General features: G+C 44.6%; 1 protein-coding gene across 1 annotated transcript in view; it reads left to right on the forward strand.

Annotated features, from left to right (window-relative positions):
* Nucleotides 1–1022: 1022 nt before the first annotated feature.
* lrp1ab (low density lipoprotein receptor-related protein 1Ab) overlaps nt 1023–17386 on the forward strand; it is an 86795-nt gene continuing 70431 nt past the window's right edge. The window contains exons 1-2 of the mRNA XM_053425153.1: nt 1023–1634; nt 13704–13844. Of these exons, the coding sequence (XP_053281128.1) occupies nt 1562–1634; nt 13704–13844 (214 nt within the window). The 5' untranslated portion in view covers nt 1023–1561. The remainder of the gene's footprint in view (nt 1635–13703; nt 13845–17386) is intronic.

Genomic DNA, 17386 nt, shown 5'->3' on the forward strand with positions numbered 1-17386 from the left:
ATTAAGTCTAAACTGTAAATGGTAAGAAAAAAATAAAAAATAAAGGCCCAGCAGCTGTGAACAAGGCTGGATTACTAACCCACAAAGCAGACAACTGGGACCCAGACCTCCAGGGGCCTCAAAGCCTCAGGTTTACTCCACATCATTAAACTGATTGATATCAGATTTCTTTTTTTTTTAACCACTTTAGTACCAAATACTAAAATCAGCTGCGATTGGCTCTCCATCCTCCATCTTGTAGTTCTGGTCTGGAATAGAAGACTCTGGTTTGATGACCTAAATTCATGTATTTTGTAATCAGTTGTGACAGTTTGTTTTAAAGTTGGATCCTTAATTGCTTTCATTTAGCTGTGTGACTACACAGACAAGCTTGGGAAGCTGGTTTGTTCTAATCAGTGTTGCAAATACTTTTAATTTGCAGATGTTCTCACACACGGCATTACACCTCTATCCTGGAATAGGGATTCCTCACATGTGGCTCTCTCGGAGGTTTCTACATTTTATTTCCTCTGCCAATAGGGTTTTTGTTTTGTTCTTTTTTTGCACCATGTCAAGACAGAATGAGACAAATTGGGATTTAATATTCCCTGATGCTTTTGTATTTCTTCTTAAAAATGACCTAACATTGTCAAAATTGGTGAAATAGATTTTCTACCAATGAACTAATCAATTGGGCAAATTAATAAATGAATCCATCACTTCTGGTGAACTGGTTGGTTTCTCGGTTCCTGAGGAGATCATCACATGTACAGTGGGGGTCACCGGGGGCCCGACAAAAACATTCATGGTCGTTGAGCCAACATGGCGGATCGCGGGGCCCCAGTTGCAGCGCCGCCTCTCTCTCTTCTCTCACCTCCACGGCTGAGGAAAAAGAGCATGAAATAGGAGAAAGGGAGGTGTGTTGGCGCATGCGCAGACGCGCACTCGCCGCCTTTCGGTTATACCCATTTTTTTTTTGTGAGGAACCGAGCGTTACGTCACGGGCTCGTCCACAGCGCAGGAGCTGGAGAGATTCACCATCCAGCTCGTGCAGCCACACGCACGGGGAGACATCGGCGCCGCGAGCGAACACGAAGCTTTTACTTTTTAAATTTGATTCTTTCCGGCTCGGCCCGGAATGAGCTGAGCGCAGCGGGGCCGGGCGGCGGCTGCAGGGGGCTTCAGTGCGAGCGGACGGTTCCAGTGGCATGGTGTGGTGGTGGTGAAACAGAGAGCCCAGCACGCACACACACACACACACACACACACTCTCTGAGGCTACACCATGCATCATGTTTGAAAGCCGATAATCAATTAGAGATCCACACGTCTGCGCTGCTGCATTGACCGAAGCATCGCCGGACTGGAGCTGTAGCCTCCCTCCTTTTATCACAAGCAGCCGTGAAGCGGCCGCCGCGCGTTGCGGGGCTGAGGGTGCAGCTGAACGGACAATCGCCCCCGAACCCACTGAACTGAGCGGGGTTCGGATGAGGTGGCGGATCGGCTTGTTCGGTCTCAGAAATCCAGCCAACTTTTCCTCCTTTCCCTGCGAACAGCAGTGCCACCGGGCATTGCTCTGGAGATGGCGATGAGGTTGCTCTACTTGGGATTTATACTCCACTTGGGGATCGTGTCTCCTAACGGTGCAACCGTAGGTAAGAAGCCTGTTGTGTTTGTCTTCCATTGTTCCACAGAGGCAAAAGCACTTTTTCTTTATTTCTGTATCCCTGCAAAGCATCTGTGCACACACGGGCCTGTGTTCACCAGAGTTGGAGCCAAGACAGGATCGCATAAAGAAAGCAGGCTGTGTTGATACTAACACTGTGTGCTACAGCTGTCTCCTCACAGGCAGAGATCGATCATCAGGGGGAAATCCTTTAATCAGAGAAAGTAGCACACAAATGAGCTGTGGTCTAAAATCTTGAATATGTGTATGTGTGGTTGTGAGTGAGTGTGTGTGTGTTTTTGGCTGTGCTAGTGTCTGGGCAGACAGAAAGGGCCTGCCTGCAAGGATGGCAGACAGACAGTGAGGTTATTCACAGTTCCAGCAGGTAGAAGGATTTGGCAACACTTGAACGACACATTTTCACAGAAATACCAAACGATTTCCCAGGAATTGCAACAAAAAAATGACATTTTTACTCCATTTATCAAAGAAGAAAAAACACACCATTCCTCCGATAGGGAATGTTCTAGGTGTAGAGACAGCTGATAGCTACCACACAAACCAAAGCGTGCTTGGGGTTTTAGTTTATCTTATCCACAAAATCCCAGCAGCACTGGTTCCATGTTAAACCTGTGGGATCAGATCAGTTTCCATGTTTGTTTTCAGTGACTTGGCTCATATGAAAACATGAAAACAACAGTTGTGTTGGCCTGTGGCGGTGTAATCTTAATGGCTCGTTGGCGGCTTGTCCCAACGTGTAGCCGCTGTCTGGGAATCCCAACGTATTAGTGACAGCAGCCGGGTACAAGCTAGGCTAGTGTGTGATCGTGGAACCCAACAGTCTTGTGCAGTCATCCTCTTGTGTCCCCGGAGCCCCTTTTAATACCCTGATAGTAATAATGAGTTACTCAATGTAAACCTGTGACAATGTAGACCTGTTGATCTTCACATGGGGGGAGAACAAAAACAGTTTGCCTACAAATCATATCCTTGAGTCTGGTGTGAGTCATTCCCAATATTTCTAAACCAAGTCATGCACTAGTGATGTCCCATCCAGATGTAACCGGACAGCCTTGTATATTAAAGAAAATCAACCCAATGCTTAATTTCACAAATTTACTCCATGTTAAGCTATCATGTCTTCACAACATTTCTCTAGTTTGGAAGACCTTCCCTTTAAGATCTTGATGGGGGCTGTTCAGAGTGAGACCTATAGGTTAGAGGAGTCTTCAAGCTCCTCCCTCCTCCATCAGCGTGTAACATCTGGACATAGGGTGACCATTAATCCAAGCTAAAGGCAGAGGGGTGGGGATGAGGGAGAAGTGAAGCCAAATTCCAGGATCTGTCTCGGGTACTCTCTGTAGTTACATCACAGGATGGAAATGATATGTGTGTGTGTGTTATGTCATTATAACAACTGATTTAGCGGCCTCTCTCTCGTTTTGGAGCAGCGAAGTGAGCGCATAGAAACCCAGAGGCCAGCCACTTGGAATGGATTTGTCTGGATCACCACTGGTCCGCAGCGTGAATTAATGAATGGGAGAGGATTAAAGACAGCAGGGTCAAAAGGCCACAGTAAACAGTTAAACATTGGACAGGCCATTTTGTTGGCTGTTTATCTTTAATGCTGATTTAAGGTTATTAATGCCACAGTAAATGTGTCATCCGGTAAACCGACAAAATCCAGTCGAGTTTGGCACAGTCTAGTCCCGCTTTGTCTGTGGTTGGTTATGTGAGGGGATATGATGATAAATGGATACAGTTTAAATTCGTGATTCTTGGCATATGGGATCCAGCTTAAAATTATTTTCTTAAATTGATCAGCAGATTCTTTTGGCAATATATTACCTCCGCAAAGAAGGATATGTGTTCACCCCAGTTCGTTTGCTGGTTGATTTGTGTGTTTTGAAGATTACACAAAAACCACTGGCCAGATCTCCAGGAAACATGGTGGGAGGATGGGTCAGGGAAGATTAAATGTTGGTACCGATCCGCCCTGTGATCGAGATACCGGATCCTTTCACCAAGTTTCGTGGTAGTCCGTCCAGTTTATTTTTCACTTGCTTTAACATTGAGAGCCATTGTGTTAATTTTGCAACGTGATTTCTCAGGGAACACTTGATGGAAACAAACATCGGGTTCATCAGGGAACTGATATCTGTGTACAATTTATTGCAGCTGGATTGAATTTAAAGGGACTGCTGGGTATTAGGAAACGTATGTGCTCTGCTGAGTTTTCATTTCTGTTCTTTACATGTTTGATAAACAAAATGCAAGAATATTGCAAAAAATGCAGGGCAGTTAAAGTGATTATATTCAGATTGTCCAACCAAGATTACAAAACTAGAAGATATTTTATAATAATCAACCAAAGCAAAGGATTGAATTCTAGTATTTTGCATATTGGAACTATTAAATTATTGTCATCATAAAAATCTATTTTAAAGAATAGCCAGAGTCCTTTGTCCAGAAATTTACTTTTTGTTTGGACAAAAGTACTATTTTCTGACATTTATCTGACGCTATGCTAACAACTGGATAATGGTTAGTTACGATAGTTCCAGCCAGTCACTCAATCCACTGTTGTTACAGCTCTGCTCAACTAGTCAGTAAATGCTGTGTCTCGTGGTTTTAGCTGTAAATATAATTTCCCCCCGATATTTACTCTTTTGGTTTCCGAATCATTTGTTGTTTTGAATAATGCTCTGCGAATCACCGGTTCCCTACAAGCTTTAGAGGGAGAAAAAAAATCCTGTTTGTGAAAAGTGTTACTGCGGGTCAGAGGCTAAAGAGGTTGAATTCCTGAGGAGCCGACACTCTGTTTGCCTGACCTTTTTATTGAGACCTGGCTATACATTTTCCTCAGAACTGTCGCTGAAAACATCTGCTGGAAAAATTCAGCATCCCTCATACAAATTCAACAGATAATGGAAACAGGATTGCCCTTTGCAGCTCCCCCAAGCGGAGGTCACTGGGGGGGAGCGGTTATTGTAACGCTGCACACCTGAGGTTATCTGTCGCCCACACGCTTATCAGATGGCAAGGATAATCCTCTGAATGGTTTTCCTGCCATTCGGAGTCTTTTCACGAAGAAAAAGAGGATAAAATAAACTCAAATATTTCAAGTGAAACGTGGCCAAGTGTCCGATTTTAGAAACATTCTTTGGCTCGGCTTCGTGAAACCTGATGTAAAGCTCATGCGCAGGTGGTTCGCATTTAGGTCCCAATGTAGTTAAAATATTTGCGAAATGATAATAGCAGGCAGGCTTGACCGACGCTGCAGAAAAAGATCCCCTGTTTTTCTCCCTCTGCTTCCTGCGCTCTGCATTGCAATGAACTGAGTCTAGAAGGTAAAAGCGGATCAGCATGAATGTTCCCCACACATAGAAGGCGTGAGACAGCAGATGAAAGAGTGTTTGGTAATTGTGAATGGCAAGGGGGGGTGCGCTGTAATTGGTGTTTTCTGCGAGCTGCATCACTGTTTACCCTATTTAGCTTCTAAGACCCAAAAAAGGAACAGAGTGGCTTCTTAAACAAAAATAGGGAGCGTGTGTGGGAGTGCGTGTTAATGCTGCCTTGCAGGATCCATTGGGTTTTTGTAGGCGATTAAATCTGTCTACGCATTTCCGCCTCCTGTCATTAATATCACAACGTCCCTTAGGATGTAGGGTTTGCCACATATGAACAAAACACATTTAAGTTATGTAAATGAGAAATAGACCTGTTGTCTATGCCCTTCGAAAAGGGAGTACACATGGTTGTTCAAATGTTACAAAGGTCTGCAATGTTTGCCTGATACCTGGCACAGCTGTGAGAAAACTGCCTTTACCCACTCGCGCCCATGTGGCCTCAGATGTTGTTGATGTCGCATTTTTTCGCGCCTGACTGGAGAATCGATTTGATGGCAGGGACCCTTGGTCGCTGTCACACCCAGTCAGGGTGGAGGATCTAATGTATGGAGATAAGATTCCAATTTCGTGGATTGCTGCACAGCGTCGTAGCTATTTACTCTCTTCAGGGTCGCAGCCATGGCTCTCAGATCTTTAACAAACATAGATACCTTCGGTCACGGTGCTAATTTATTATTTTTGGCGGAGTCTGCTGTTTTTCCAGAGCATCATCCCAGGATCTCTGTGAGGTAATGATGGAGTTAGGTTTGTGATCAAGTTGCACTATTGGTTGGCCGATGGTGCGTGACTGTAATTACACCATTGGTCAGCTGGGACGTCCCATTGGCTGTTGCTTTTTTTTAATTTATAAATTGGTGCAAACAGATTCTGTCGTTGTAACTTTAATAAATAATCTATCGACGTTTTGGACAAACACCAGCTACCTTCTGTAGAAGAGAATTGTTGGCACTGCCCTGTAAGTGAGAGGAACCTCTCTCTCTCTCTCTCTGTTCTCAGACATTAACTCTTGATATTGTCTGGACCTCATCCAGAGATCTGTTCCGTCTCACCCTGCTGCATGTCCTCAAATTATCAAAACATTTGTTATATTGCAAACACACACTTGCGCTCATGGAGAGTTAGGAGAACTGAATCATCCGTTCTAGCATTATAGTGCCAAGCATTAGTCACTTTCAGAATGTCCAAAGAACATTCATGAAACGTTCATGAAGCACTCGGGTTGTAGGATTTCTCACCACTGACCAAAGAGGTCATCTGTGAAGTGGCTGATGGCTTCTTGGTGCCTTGTATGCGAGTCGTTCTTAGCAATTATTCAGCAAGAACGCTACTCCCTCCTGCCTCCCTCAGGGTGAATCTAATGAGTTATTCATAGAGATCCCCTCATAGTAAATCACAGAAAATGTCATCCTTCAACCCAAGCAAAGAGGTAACTGAAGGACAGAGGCGAGCCAGGGATTCACAGTTGTCTCAGTAGCAGCGAATGCCTCACTTTATGTGGTCCAGCCTTCATTCTGTGGTTCCCATATTCTGTTTTTGTAACAGCCGGTTCTGGGTTGACTTTCCTGCTACGGATGCAGAGAATTGTGCTATGCGGAGACGGCCGGGTGTGTGTAGACCAACTCTCTCCTCTGGCAGCACCACTGGCCTATTTACATTTATCTTTATGTCCATCCATCACACTCACTCAGTGCCATGTCTTTTAACTGCATTGCATTTTACTGCTGTGGCCTGTGACATCCTGCAGAGCCTCATCGGGTTACCTCCGAGGTCAGAGCTGCACCCTTTTGTTGTGCGACGACACAAAAACAAGGCTTTTTCAGGCACAAGAGCAGGCACCAACTCCAACTCAGCCTTTGGATGTTAATGCAAGGTCAACCTCTTTGAAAATAGCCATTGTGAACCAGGGCTTGAGGACATTCATGCTCACTGTGAGATGGTTAAAGTGCTCGGCTGTGCCTTGACACAAAGCTAAGTAGCTGTCTCCACTATGTAGATGCTGCACAGCGTTATCATTGAAGAAGTGGATTCAGGCTACGTACACATTACTACATTTATGTTGAAACACAAAGCTCTGCTATGGACACGCCTCGCGTCCACACTACAACGATTCTTAGAGCCACTAAGACGGAGAATTTGGAAACGTTGCTGGCCCTGCTTTAAGCCCAATTCATGGTTCTGTATCGAAGCTAGGCCGTAGGTACGCACGTAGCCTATACAGCATCATTCATAGTTGTGTTTGTGTGGGAGTCGCGCTAGTAGCAGTAGAGTTTCTATGCTGGTGTTGAGTGTCTTCCGGTGTCTGGTCAGCTAATTTACAACTTCTCCGGCGTCTCTGTTCACTTCAGAAAAACGACGAGTGTTAATAAGTGGATAGTTTTGGAGTCTGAGCTGATAGATGTTCAAGAACTGCAATGAAGAAAAGAAAGACATTGTCCGTGTTCATTCCTTCAAATCCATTCAAATATGGCGGCGAGTCAGCCGGAAATGCGATGCTACCAAGCGAACCAATCACAGCTCTTGTGGTCTGCGTCGTCTCGACTAGGGTTACAATTTATGGAGGTGCACGTCAGGGTATTGAGCTTGACTCTGCGTAGATACACGTCTAGGCTATGGCGTAGCTTCAAAGCAGAAGCATGAGGTGGGCTTAAGAATGGACAGTGATTAAAACTGATACAGAACCAAAACACTCACCTGGACAGTGACCGTTTAAGTTTGAAAACACAGCTTTCAAATGAAAACCTAGCAGTATGGATGTAGCCTCGGTGGTTTCAGCAACAGGGACGGCCTAACATTGGAAACACAATTATCTCCATTTTTACATATGGGAATGTTCTGCACTTTCTAACCTCTTTACTCCACATTTAACATCTGTAATGTTCTGGTTAAAAGAGTCACTCTTCCATTCTGAATGATTAACGCAGCACAGATATTAAGGAATAATGACCTCGCTTTGCCCCCGCCCTCTTCCCTGTCGTCCTTGTTTGGCTTTAATTTTGCTCATGATGCATGGATTCTTGCTTTGAAATCCTGCTAAACTGAGCACAGAGAAATCACTTCAAACTTGACCTCAGGGGTCTAATTACATGCTGTAGTCTGTTTGCTTTTTCTCCCCCCCCCCCTTGCTCCCCTGAAGACTGTGGAAGACCTGGGTTTCACAATGGAGGACCAGGAAGGGAAGAAGTGGTGGGTGATGAGAAACAGGCGTAGTCTTGTTCCCACTTTCTCCTGCCACTGCTCTTGTACCCAGCAGGACCGTCGAGAACCATTTATTTATTTATTCATTCATTCAAGTCATTTCACATCCTCATTTGTACTGTTATCTTTCAACTGCATTTAATAGAATCCATGCTCTGCTGCTCACCCTAGAAATGATCCACAAGGTGATCGGGTTGGTTGAATACTGAGATGTTCTCAGTGTTGGAGGCATACTTGAAGGGGAAAGGTTACTTTTCACATGTCGTTTTTGGGGTTGAACATTTTAGCTGAGGCTGTGTTCTGTGTGCATAGTTTTCATTGATTGATCATTGTGCTCTGTGGTGTTTAAACTAAACTATGCAACACATATTTGAGGCGTTTTTGAAATGCAAAGCTTCTTGGAGCCGCTCCTTTTGTAACAGATTGTCTTTTTGGAGGCAAAGCCATACACATGAAATCAATTAGAAGGCGCTGGAATGTGCTGCGTGGATCTGGAGTTGATTTGTAGAGCACGGATGGCCATATTGAGGAAGACAGCTCGCGGAATTGGGGGCGGGGGGGAGGGATCAGTGTGGAGTCCCAGCTGGTGATACTGTCTGGAGGCCTCCAACGCTTGGCTGCTGAACTGGTGCCACAACAACACCATTAACTCACCGTCCCATCCTGCTCCATCACACAGAGAGCAAGTTCTTTATTTATTACTTACTATTTTTACTTAACTTTCCTCCTGCAGATGAAAGGAAGACCTCGAAAGTAGAGCATTACTTTTATTAGACACTCAAGAGAAGGACTTTTCTATAAGACCCCGTCTCTCTGTACATTTACGCATTTGCTCACTCGCTCGTGTTTAATGCTTTCTGCCATGCACAGTGCTCAGGGGCAATTCAGTGTGCCCTGTTTATACAGCATAGAGCTCCAGTGGCCCTGCATAAGGAAATACAGTGTGTGCTCCATACAAGTGGCAGTATGCTCGTAGTCAAACAGTGTCAGCCAACTGGAGCCGGGACAACTAACTTACCAGGAAGCAACTCAGTGAAATATCTTTGTCTGTATGTCAACTCGGGATTTGTGCATCGATTCTTCAAATTAATTGTTCAGGTTACAAAACGGATATATAGGCTGTCTAATATATATTTTGTTAATAATTCCTAGAATATTATTATCGAACCCCCGACTTTATATTGTCTAATCATAAACTTTACTATAAATAACCATGAATAAAAAGGAAACCCAAATACAAACAAATATTTAGAATAAAAATCAACTAAATAAAAAGATATTCATGTAAAATTAGAACATAAAGGCACATGTTTTCTGCATTGTTTATTCTGTCAAATCTAAGTTTTCATATCTTTCATATAAAGTGTTGAAATTAAAATATAGAAACTTTCTGCAACTTGCTTCGGGTTGAGCTAGGTTTGAGTACTTAACCAGAGGAAAAGCTTTTTATGGAATCAGTCAGCCGCAACATTTCTTAAGAAAATGAGATAATGAGGAAAGCAGAATTACATTTCATTCTGACACCAACATCTAAAGGCAGTGCCCTTCAAGTAAGGGCGTGTAATCCATTAAATAAACTTAATTTGATGTTCAGTTGAGTGTAGAGAATGAAATAGTTGAGTAGAAACACTAATCCATTGTCTACTGGACAAACAGTGCCTTCAGACTCTTGAGAGCGTACAGTCGGTACTGTATCACTTTCCGATAAGGATATTTAGCATTAAACACAGTGAAAGATATTTTAACTACACCAGAGTGTCAGAGATGGACATTTTGTTTTTTTGTGGAAGGCTGCTGTTTTTCTTTTCTTTCTTTTTTTTCTTCAACCAGCCAAATAAAGATATTCATACATACTGTAATTTCTGGACAGAAATAGAAACTCTCTTTCCTGAAATCCGTCCAAAGTTGTTTTTACTGAATAATGGTGTGAAATTCAGAACTCTTGAGGGTTTCAACTGAAGCTGCCAAAGTTAGTTTTCTCATTTTCATCTCTAATGAGATGCATTTTTTGCTCTAATAGATACCCACAGGACGATTGTTTTTTTATCAGGTCATCTCAGTGCAGAGGATATATTTCTTCATGATTATAGCATACTGATCGCACTTTCAAGAAACTTTAAACTACAGAAGGTGAAGTTATAAATGTCTTTTTTCAAATGTGATTTCCTGCCTCCTTAATGGGATTTCCTACTGTTAAGTCACAGCAGTGGGATCAAGTTGCCATTCAGCTGTGGTAGGAAATGCTTTGGTAGGGATGGCATTATCAGCAGGGAGCTCTGCTGGAGGCAAACACACGGGGCTTAGAGGAGTTCCTGTAAGTGGAGTATGTAACTTGATTCAATCGGATGGATGTTTGCTGTTCGGCCAATCCCAACATACAAAATAAAGGCCGTCTTCATTCCCCTTTGTAGGCAAAGACGACTCAAATGGTTTAACATCCCGGCCTGATTTGGACCCTCCAAAAAAATGGTCAGCATTTTGGCAGTGACTTTGGGGAAAAAGCGACTTTGCCGGCTGAATTAACAATTCACATCTCTGTCTGAGATATTATAAGTGGGCTTTGAAAGAGGACTACTGAGAGGGAAGGATGCCAGTATTTGCTCCAGTCACTAACCCCTCCTCAGCCACAACCTCCAATTAGGCTCCGAGGTTCCCCCCTCTGCGGTCATTTCATGCTGGTGTGTAAAGCGATGATAAAATTAGAAACCACAATGTTTTATTTCCAGTTTTATGCCCACTCACAGGGAACAACTGGCTCAGCCCAGCTGCTCCACACAGGCACCAGAGAGACAGAGGGAATGCCTTCACATAGCACACAGGTTCTGGTGCGTTTACCCGTCCAAGCTCAGGGCCCAGTCCGTTTGGCTGTTTGGTCTTTTAGGCAGATTACATGGGAACATGTAAGGGCTGGAAAAACCTGTTTACCACCATAACAAACGTACTGGGGCAAGATGAAAAGAGGCAGAAGTAACAAACTGGCTACAGACCATGGCAACTCAAGTGTTTGGGTGTGTGCACGTCATCTAAACTCTTTTACAGCTCTCTCTCTCTCCAACTCTCATCTCAGCCTTCTGACATTTAATATGGCCTTTGTCTTTTGGCATCTTGTTCTCTTGAATCACTTGAATTTAGTTTTGTAAGCTTTGCCCCCGTCATTGTGCGAAGAGGAGAGCGGGTCAACAGCTCTGCATTTTAAGAACTTGTGTTTCCTCCTTCCTCCCTAATCTCCTCAGATATCAAGGTCTTGTTCATGTAATGGGAAAGTTGTGATCTAATCCCGAAACTCTTAAGCATCTAAATGTATTTACGAAAAACACGAGACTCAGAAGTCTCCGTGTTTGACTCACACGTTCACTTCACCGTCACATGGAATGGGGATAAAAAAGACCAGGGTCTGAACCCTTTAGTCTTGACAGCCCGAAGCAACGTGATTGCAATGATACAGGAGCCTCATGCTCTCTTGTGATTTCAGTCACATCCCAGCCCCCTTGCGGTGCACCCCCACACAGCCCGACTGCCCACCCCAAACAGCTCCCTGCCTGCCAAGTACGCAGGGAGGCAAGTCATCCAGGATGAGAGAGTGCTAAGTCCCTGCAGAGAATCACAATGAGACCTTTGGTGTTGTCCTTCCCAGAGCATTGCTGCACAACAATGCAGTAACCGCAGCCTCCTGCTTGGTATGGCCAGTGCTGTCCTTTTGACCACTTGCATACAAGGAAGCATTTTCCTTCCTTATACTTAGCCTCTATTTCCACATTTCCTTAGAAAGGGTCAGTTTTCTGCTATAATTTGTATTCAGGTTGGATGAGACTAGTCCAGTGAAGGATTATATCATTAATGAGTTTGAAAACATAGTCTTGACTCCCTTTTATTTCGTACAGTCTTTGAGTATTTGAAAATGTTATTCTATTTAAGACAATGTTAGATAGAACAGACAAAACAGAGCAGTACCACTTGAAACAGTGGGGAGACAGTGTGGCCGATAATTCAAGTTAGATTGACCATAAGACACGAGGAAGACAATTCAAAGATGGCCGCACTTTTGTTTTCTTTCCAAGAAAGTTTTAGCGAGTTGGTAAGGACCTACAGGCGTCCGTATGATGTTGCTTTGCCCGGACACAGGGACAAGAACGTTCCTGAGAGGTACATTGTCACAACTTGATAATTTATCTGTGTTGTGGGCCACACAGTTTTATTCACCTCAATGTTGAGGTGGCAGTGCAAATCTCAGATGCTGACCCGAGACAGCTCTCATAACATATGTTTCTCTGTAACACATCCCTGTTGCTAGCTGTTCGCATGGTCTCCACACTAATCTAGAGTTTTCCGCTGCCCTCAAATTGAGAACAACACAATTGGCCCGGATTTAGATTAAAAACTCCGGGGCGTCCCTTCAGTCTGCACGGCCAGAAACGGAGACGATTGTTTTTGCCAACCTCGTTGTCCGTCCAATAAAATAAATCCCTGCTCTTACTTTCTTACTTTTTCTTGTTCTTAGTTCTTTCTGTAACTAAGCAACTACTGCAGCTTAGGAAAACTGCTTCCTGTTTACACCCGACGCACATGCTCAGTGCACGTGAAGGATCATGTGATAAGCATTTTCAGTTGTGTAGCATCGAAGGAAACTACGTCTCATAGATTACTATAAAGCCAATGCACTTGTCTGAACAGAGAGTTTTAAATCGAGGTGTAAACTACAATGTATGAGTGTGTATGTAACCTGAGATAGATTTGTACATGAGCGACAACATCTCCACCCGAGGCGGCTGAGTGACAGCACGTCTGCAGCGTCACACAGCCGATGGACCGTCAGCATTGCCGCGGTGCTGCCCGCCTGTGGTACGCCTCAACAATCTGCACCGACTCGCTGCCCAGAACTACCGCGCTCGGCAGTGTCCCATGGGCCAGACGGAGATTGAATGCCCTGTTATGTCTGTGCCACGACACATGAAAGAGCCTCTGTGGTGAGAGTTGAAAAACACCTTTAGGAGTAATAAAAAAAATTGGGGGAAAAAAGCAAAAAGAAATGAGATGTCCGTAAGAAGAAGGGAGACAACAAACAAACCAGAACTAAAAGGCACCACTGTTGCTTGTAAACTTGTAGAGGAGTTTTTTTCTTTTTCTGAATAGAGTGCCCCTGTGGGTCCTTTGATACAAAAACATCATTGTAAACTTGAGTTGACCCTTGCATGTTGCTTTACCCCGCTGAGTTAAGATCTGTGCTGCTTCAAACTGGAAATTTCCTACGTGGATTCTGGTCAGGAGAGACGGGTGTGCGGGGGAGGGGGGTCATGGATTTTTAAAACTTCCACTTTCATTTAGCGTTTGCTCAAATTTGGTGCTCGGAGCGTGGCGTTTCTTTCTAATTGCATTCGTGACTTTGAAAAGCCTTTTCAACCACTGCTGCTTTTAATAACACATCAACTGTCCTGTTTTTCTTGTTGTTTTTTCAGCCCCCAAAGCTGACGACCATCCCAAGACCTGCAGCACTAAGCAGTTTGTGTGCAAGGACCAGGTGACCTGTATCTCCAAGGGCTGGCGCTGTGACGGAGAGAAGGACTGTCCAGATGGCTCAGACGAATCACCAGATATCTGTGAGCATGCCGACATAAATAAAGCTACAAAAAGTGTCTCTCAGCAGGTTTCGTGTCCTCATGTTCCCTCCCGACTGCTGGTTCCCGAGCGATGGGGATTACCACTGGATTTACTCCGTTTTCCTTTAATTTGCCGCTCTGCAAATCAACCGATTCAAACCGTATTTGTCCAAACCTCATTCCACCACAATGTTGTGGCTGCTCGTGATTTTAAAAGATCAAATTCACTTCCTCTGAATGGCTCGGGGGAGATGACGGCACACTGTTCAGACGGTTTAATTTAGGCCTGAAAAGGAGGATGGGTTATGGCCTGATCTGAGCAGGACACAGGCTCACAGTGTGTGCTCTGGCTGCTCTGCTGAATTATAGCTCTAATTATGTGGCCATGTTTAGTCTGAGTGTTTTCGGGGATGTGTCTGCTCTTGTCTGGACTCTTGCGGGATCTTTGCAGTCCCTCCGAGTCTTGTCCCAGCCGCTGTCTTCCGCCGGCCGCCCCATCCAGCCATTCCATCCATAAACTCTCCCCTGGTAAAAGCCATCCCTCTGTTTATGTGCAGGCGCTAATGGTGATTTTACTGTCTGTCTGTGCCACACCTTACATCTGTCAGGCCACAAGTATTCTCACAATAGCCTGGCACTCAGAGACAGGCGGTTGACACCATGCACCAAGAGACCTGTTATTTTTGGGTGAAAACACAATTAAGTATTAACACAAAGGATTACCGATTAAAACCTGTGATGTGCTTGAGGGTAATGTGTTCATAAAACATTACCGTAGGTGGTGGAATAGTTTTCCAGGTCAGGTCCTCTCCCGTGCACAGGGACTATCTTCACTGAACAGATTTTGAGAATGAGGTACTGAGTAATTCCTGGTTCAGAACTAAAAAACCAAGGAGGAGCTGAACAGAAAAGTCTCTCGTCTACTCTTTGTCTCTCTTCTTCTGTTTATTGACTCATACAGACTTCACTTTGAGAATTTACTGCCAACATCTGGACTTTTTATTCATGAAGCATACAAAAACGTGTAGCTAAGATAAATAGTTTTTTTTTCCAGGAGGGGAAATAAATGATCTGAAGTTTTGGAAATGTCACCGATCGCCAGCATGAGCTATTTTTATGCAAGCGTGACCCGCACAATTCACTTGAGCGAGATGCGCCCATTCGACTTCTGCCCCTTTTTCGTTTATCAATTGAACGGAGTGAATTTCTTTTCATTGCACTTGTGTGATTTGGTGACACGGGACAATGATGTGATTCATTTTCTGCATGTAGAAGGTGTTTCACAAGAACATCAAGATGAGTTCTGTTCAATAACCCACGTCTCACGGGCTATTCTCTGATTGTGGATTTACCTCAGTGAGAGCACCCCTCCACTCATGTCAGTTTCCGAGCCAATCATAATAAATATCGGTTGCTGCAGTTAATGCACGTATTCCTCTGTGCAGCACTGTGTGTTTGCAGGTTTAAAAGTCAAAGGAAGCCAGGGTGTCTCAAGGAATCACAATGAAAGGCGCCCTGACTGGGATTCTGTCCCTAGTCGTTGAGTTCATCCAGCCGTTAAAAAGTGAGCAGTGTGAGGAATGTAGGGCTGCAGATAAAGCCACAGAATGAATGTTTTATTTAAAGTCCTGCTCTGACTAAGGGGAATGGAAAAGTCTCCTCTTAAAGCTTTCACCAGTCATTGGCTAAAGCGGTGTGGAGGTCATCGGCCCGCTCGCTCCTGCTGGCAAGCATCACCAGAGACGTGCTGTAAACAATTCTGCTCTCAGTTCAGCTGGTGTGGAAATAGAAGGTCCAGGCCAAACATTGATCCATTTTACAGCGAGCCAGTTTTGTGCTGTGTGTTACTTTTTTAGTTTAAAAGTTCAAGGTGTCGCGTTGTGCCATGGTGTCGGGTGCGTTTAATCCCCTGAAAAGTTAGTCTGACCTCCTCTTTTCAAACTTACTTCATGAAAGTCAGACATTTCCAAGAAAAGTCCCTGCTCTCTTAAGACTTTTGTTCCAGCACGCATCCAGACCACAGTCTAGGTTTGTGTGTCGATGTTGATGGGAGTTATGGTGGCGCATGCTCCTATAATTTTGACATTATCTCCAGTTCAAGTTAATTACTGACTACAGCCTTAGTTTACAAAGAGAGCTCGCGGAGATTTCCCATTTTCCTCTTACTTTCTTTCTTGTCTGTTCTCCGTCCCTCCTTCCTGTGGACGCTTTGGCTCTGCTTCCGTCCCCGGGTGGGATCATCCCGGTGTCTGGCCGTCCTGTAGATCAGAGACTGTGACCGCGCAGGCACCGCATGCGGCCGACACGAAGCTTTGTTTCTTAATTAGATGTATTCATCATTTGAAAATTGCGCGAAAAACCAGAATCTGCCTGAATTCTTCCACTCCTCCTCGGGCTCAAGTGGGTTTTAGTGAATGCCACCTCTTTTGTTTATCGTGAATTCACTTGCGTTCCGACTGGCGGCTGTTCTTTTGTCTGGTCGCGATCTTTGATCTACACCTCTAGTAGCCTGGTTGGAAGAAAGTGCACTCCTCAGCATCATTCTGCCTGGAGGTCTAATTGCCTGTCATTTCCAAACCATTCGTCTGGGCTGTAATTATGTTGAGCAGCTAAAGACAGGCATCTGCCAGAGTAGTGGGGTTGTAACGTTGCATCACATGAGGCGTTGACGTGCCGTGGTTGAGATGGCGGATCATGCTACTGGAGGTCGGTGTTGTGCATTAGCATCATTCGCCTGTGGGCTTTTGTTTTTTAGTGGAGCACTGAAGCGGAGTGATGGGGAGCTGCGTGCATGGACGTGGGTTTCGCACATGGATCTGCATGAATTGTCATGATGAATGGCCGAGTGGAGGTGTGGGCCGGCTGCCAGCTGCAGGGACGTCAACGCCCCCCCACCTGTGCACCGCCCTCATATTGCCCCTAGTAGACGCTCAGATAGCCATCAGCAGGCTGCCTGTCTGCAGGTGTGACCCTGTTGTCCTCTCCCAGGGACTGCACTCTGCCCCCCCCTCACAGCATGGCTTCAATTGGTCTCAGACAAACCATTTCACCTCAATTACATAGAGGCTTAGGGCTCCAGAAGTGGTTGAAACTTGGCCTCAGGGCCGGAGTTTATGCTCTGTGTGTCTCAACGATGGTGCTCGGTGCAGGACCTCTACTCTCTAAGGCTCCTGAAGGTAGTTGTGGTATGCTGTCAAAGAGTTACCTTTGTTTCCACAGATCAATGATCCAACGAACATCTGGATTTGATCTAAAGTGGAAATGGATACAATCAGAATTTACTCCCTGCATGACTCTGCAGTAGACTTTTTTATTTACTAATTTCTTTTTTCTTCTTCATTTTTTGTCTAACAGAGACTGCACCTTTTCGAGGGCAACCTTATGAAACGCTGGAACTCCAGGCAATAGCCAGCGATTTATTTCTTCGTATTATTCAAAATATAACCGACCAAAACCCGCTCATCCGCTGTTGAGAAAGAGGGACTGAAGTTTAACCACTGTAACATTGTCTTTGGTCTGCAAGGTGCTTTCCTCTGTACTAT

The sequence above is a fragment of the Pleuronectes platessa genome, chromosome 6 (assembly GCF_947347685.1).
Source record: "Pleuronectes platessa chromosome 6, fPlePla1.1, whole genome shotgun sequence".
Taxonomy (NCBI): Eukaryota; Metazoa; Chordata; class Actinopteri; order Pleuronectiformes; family Pleuronectidae; genus Pleuronectes; species Pleuronectes platessa.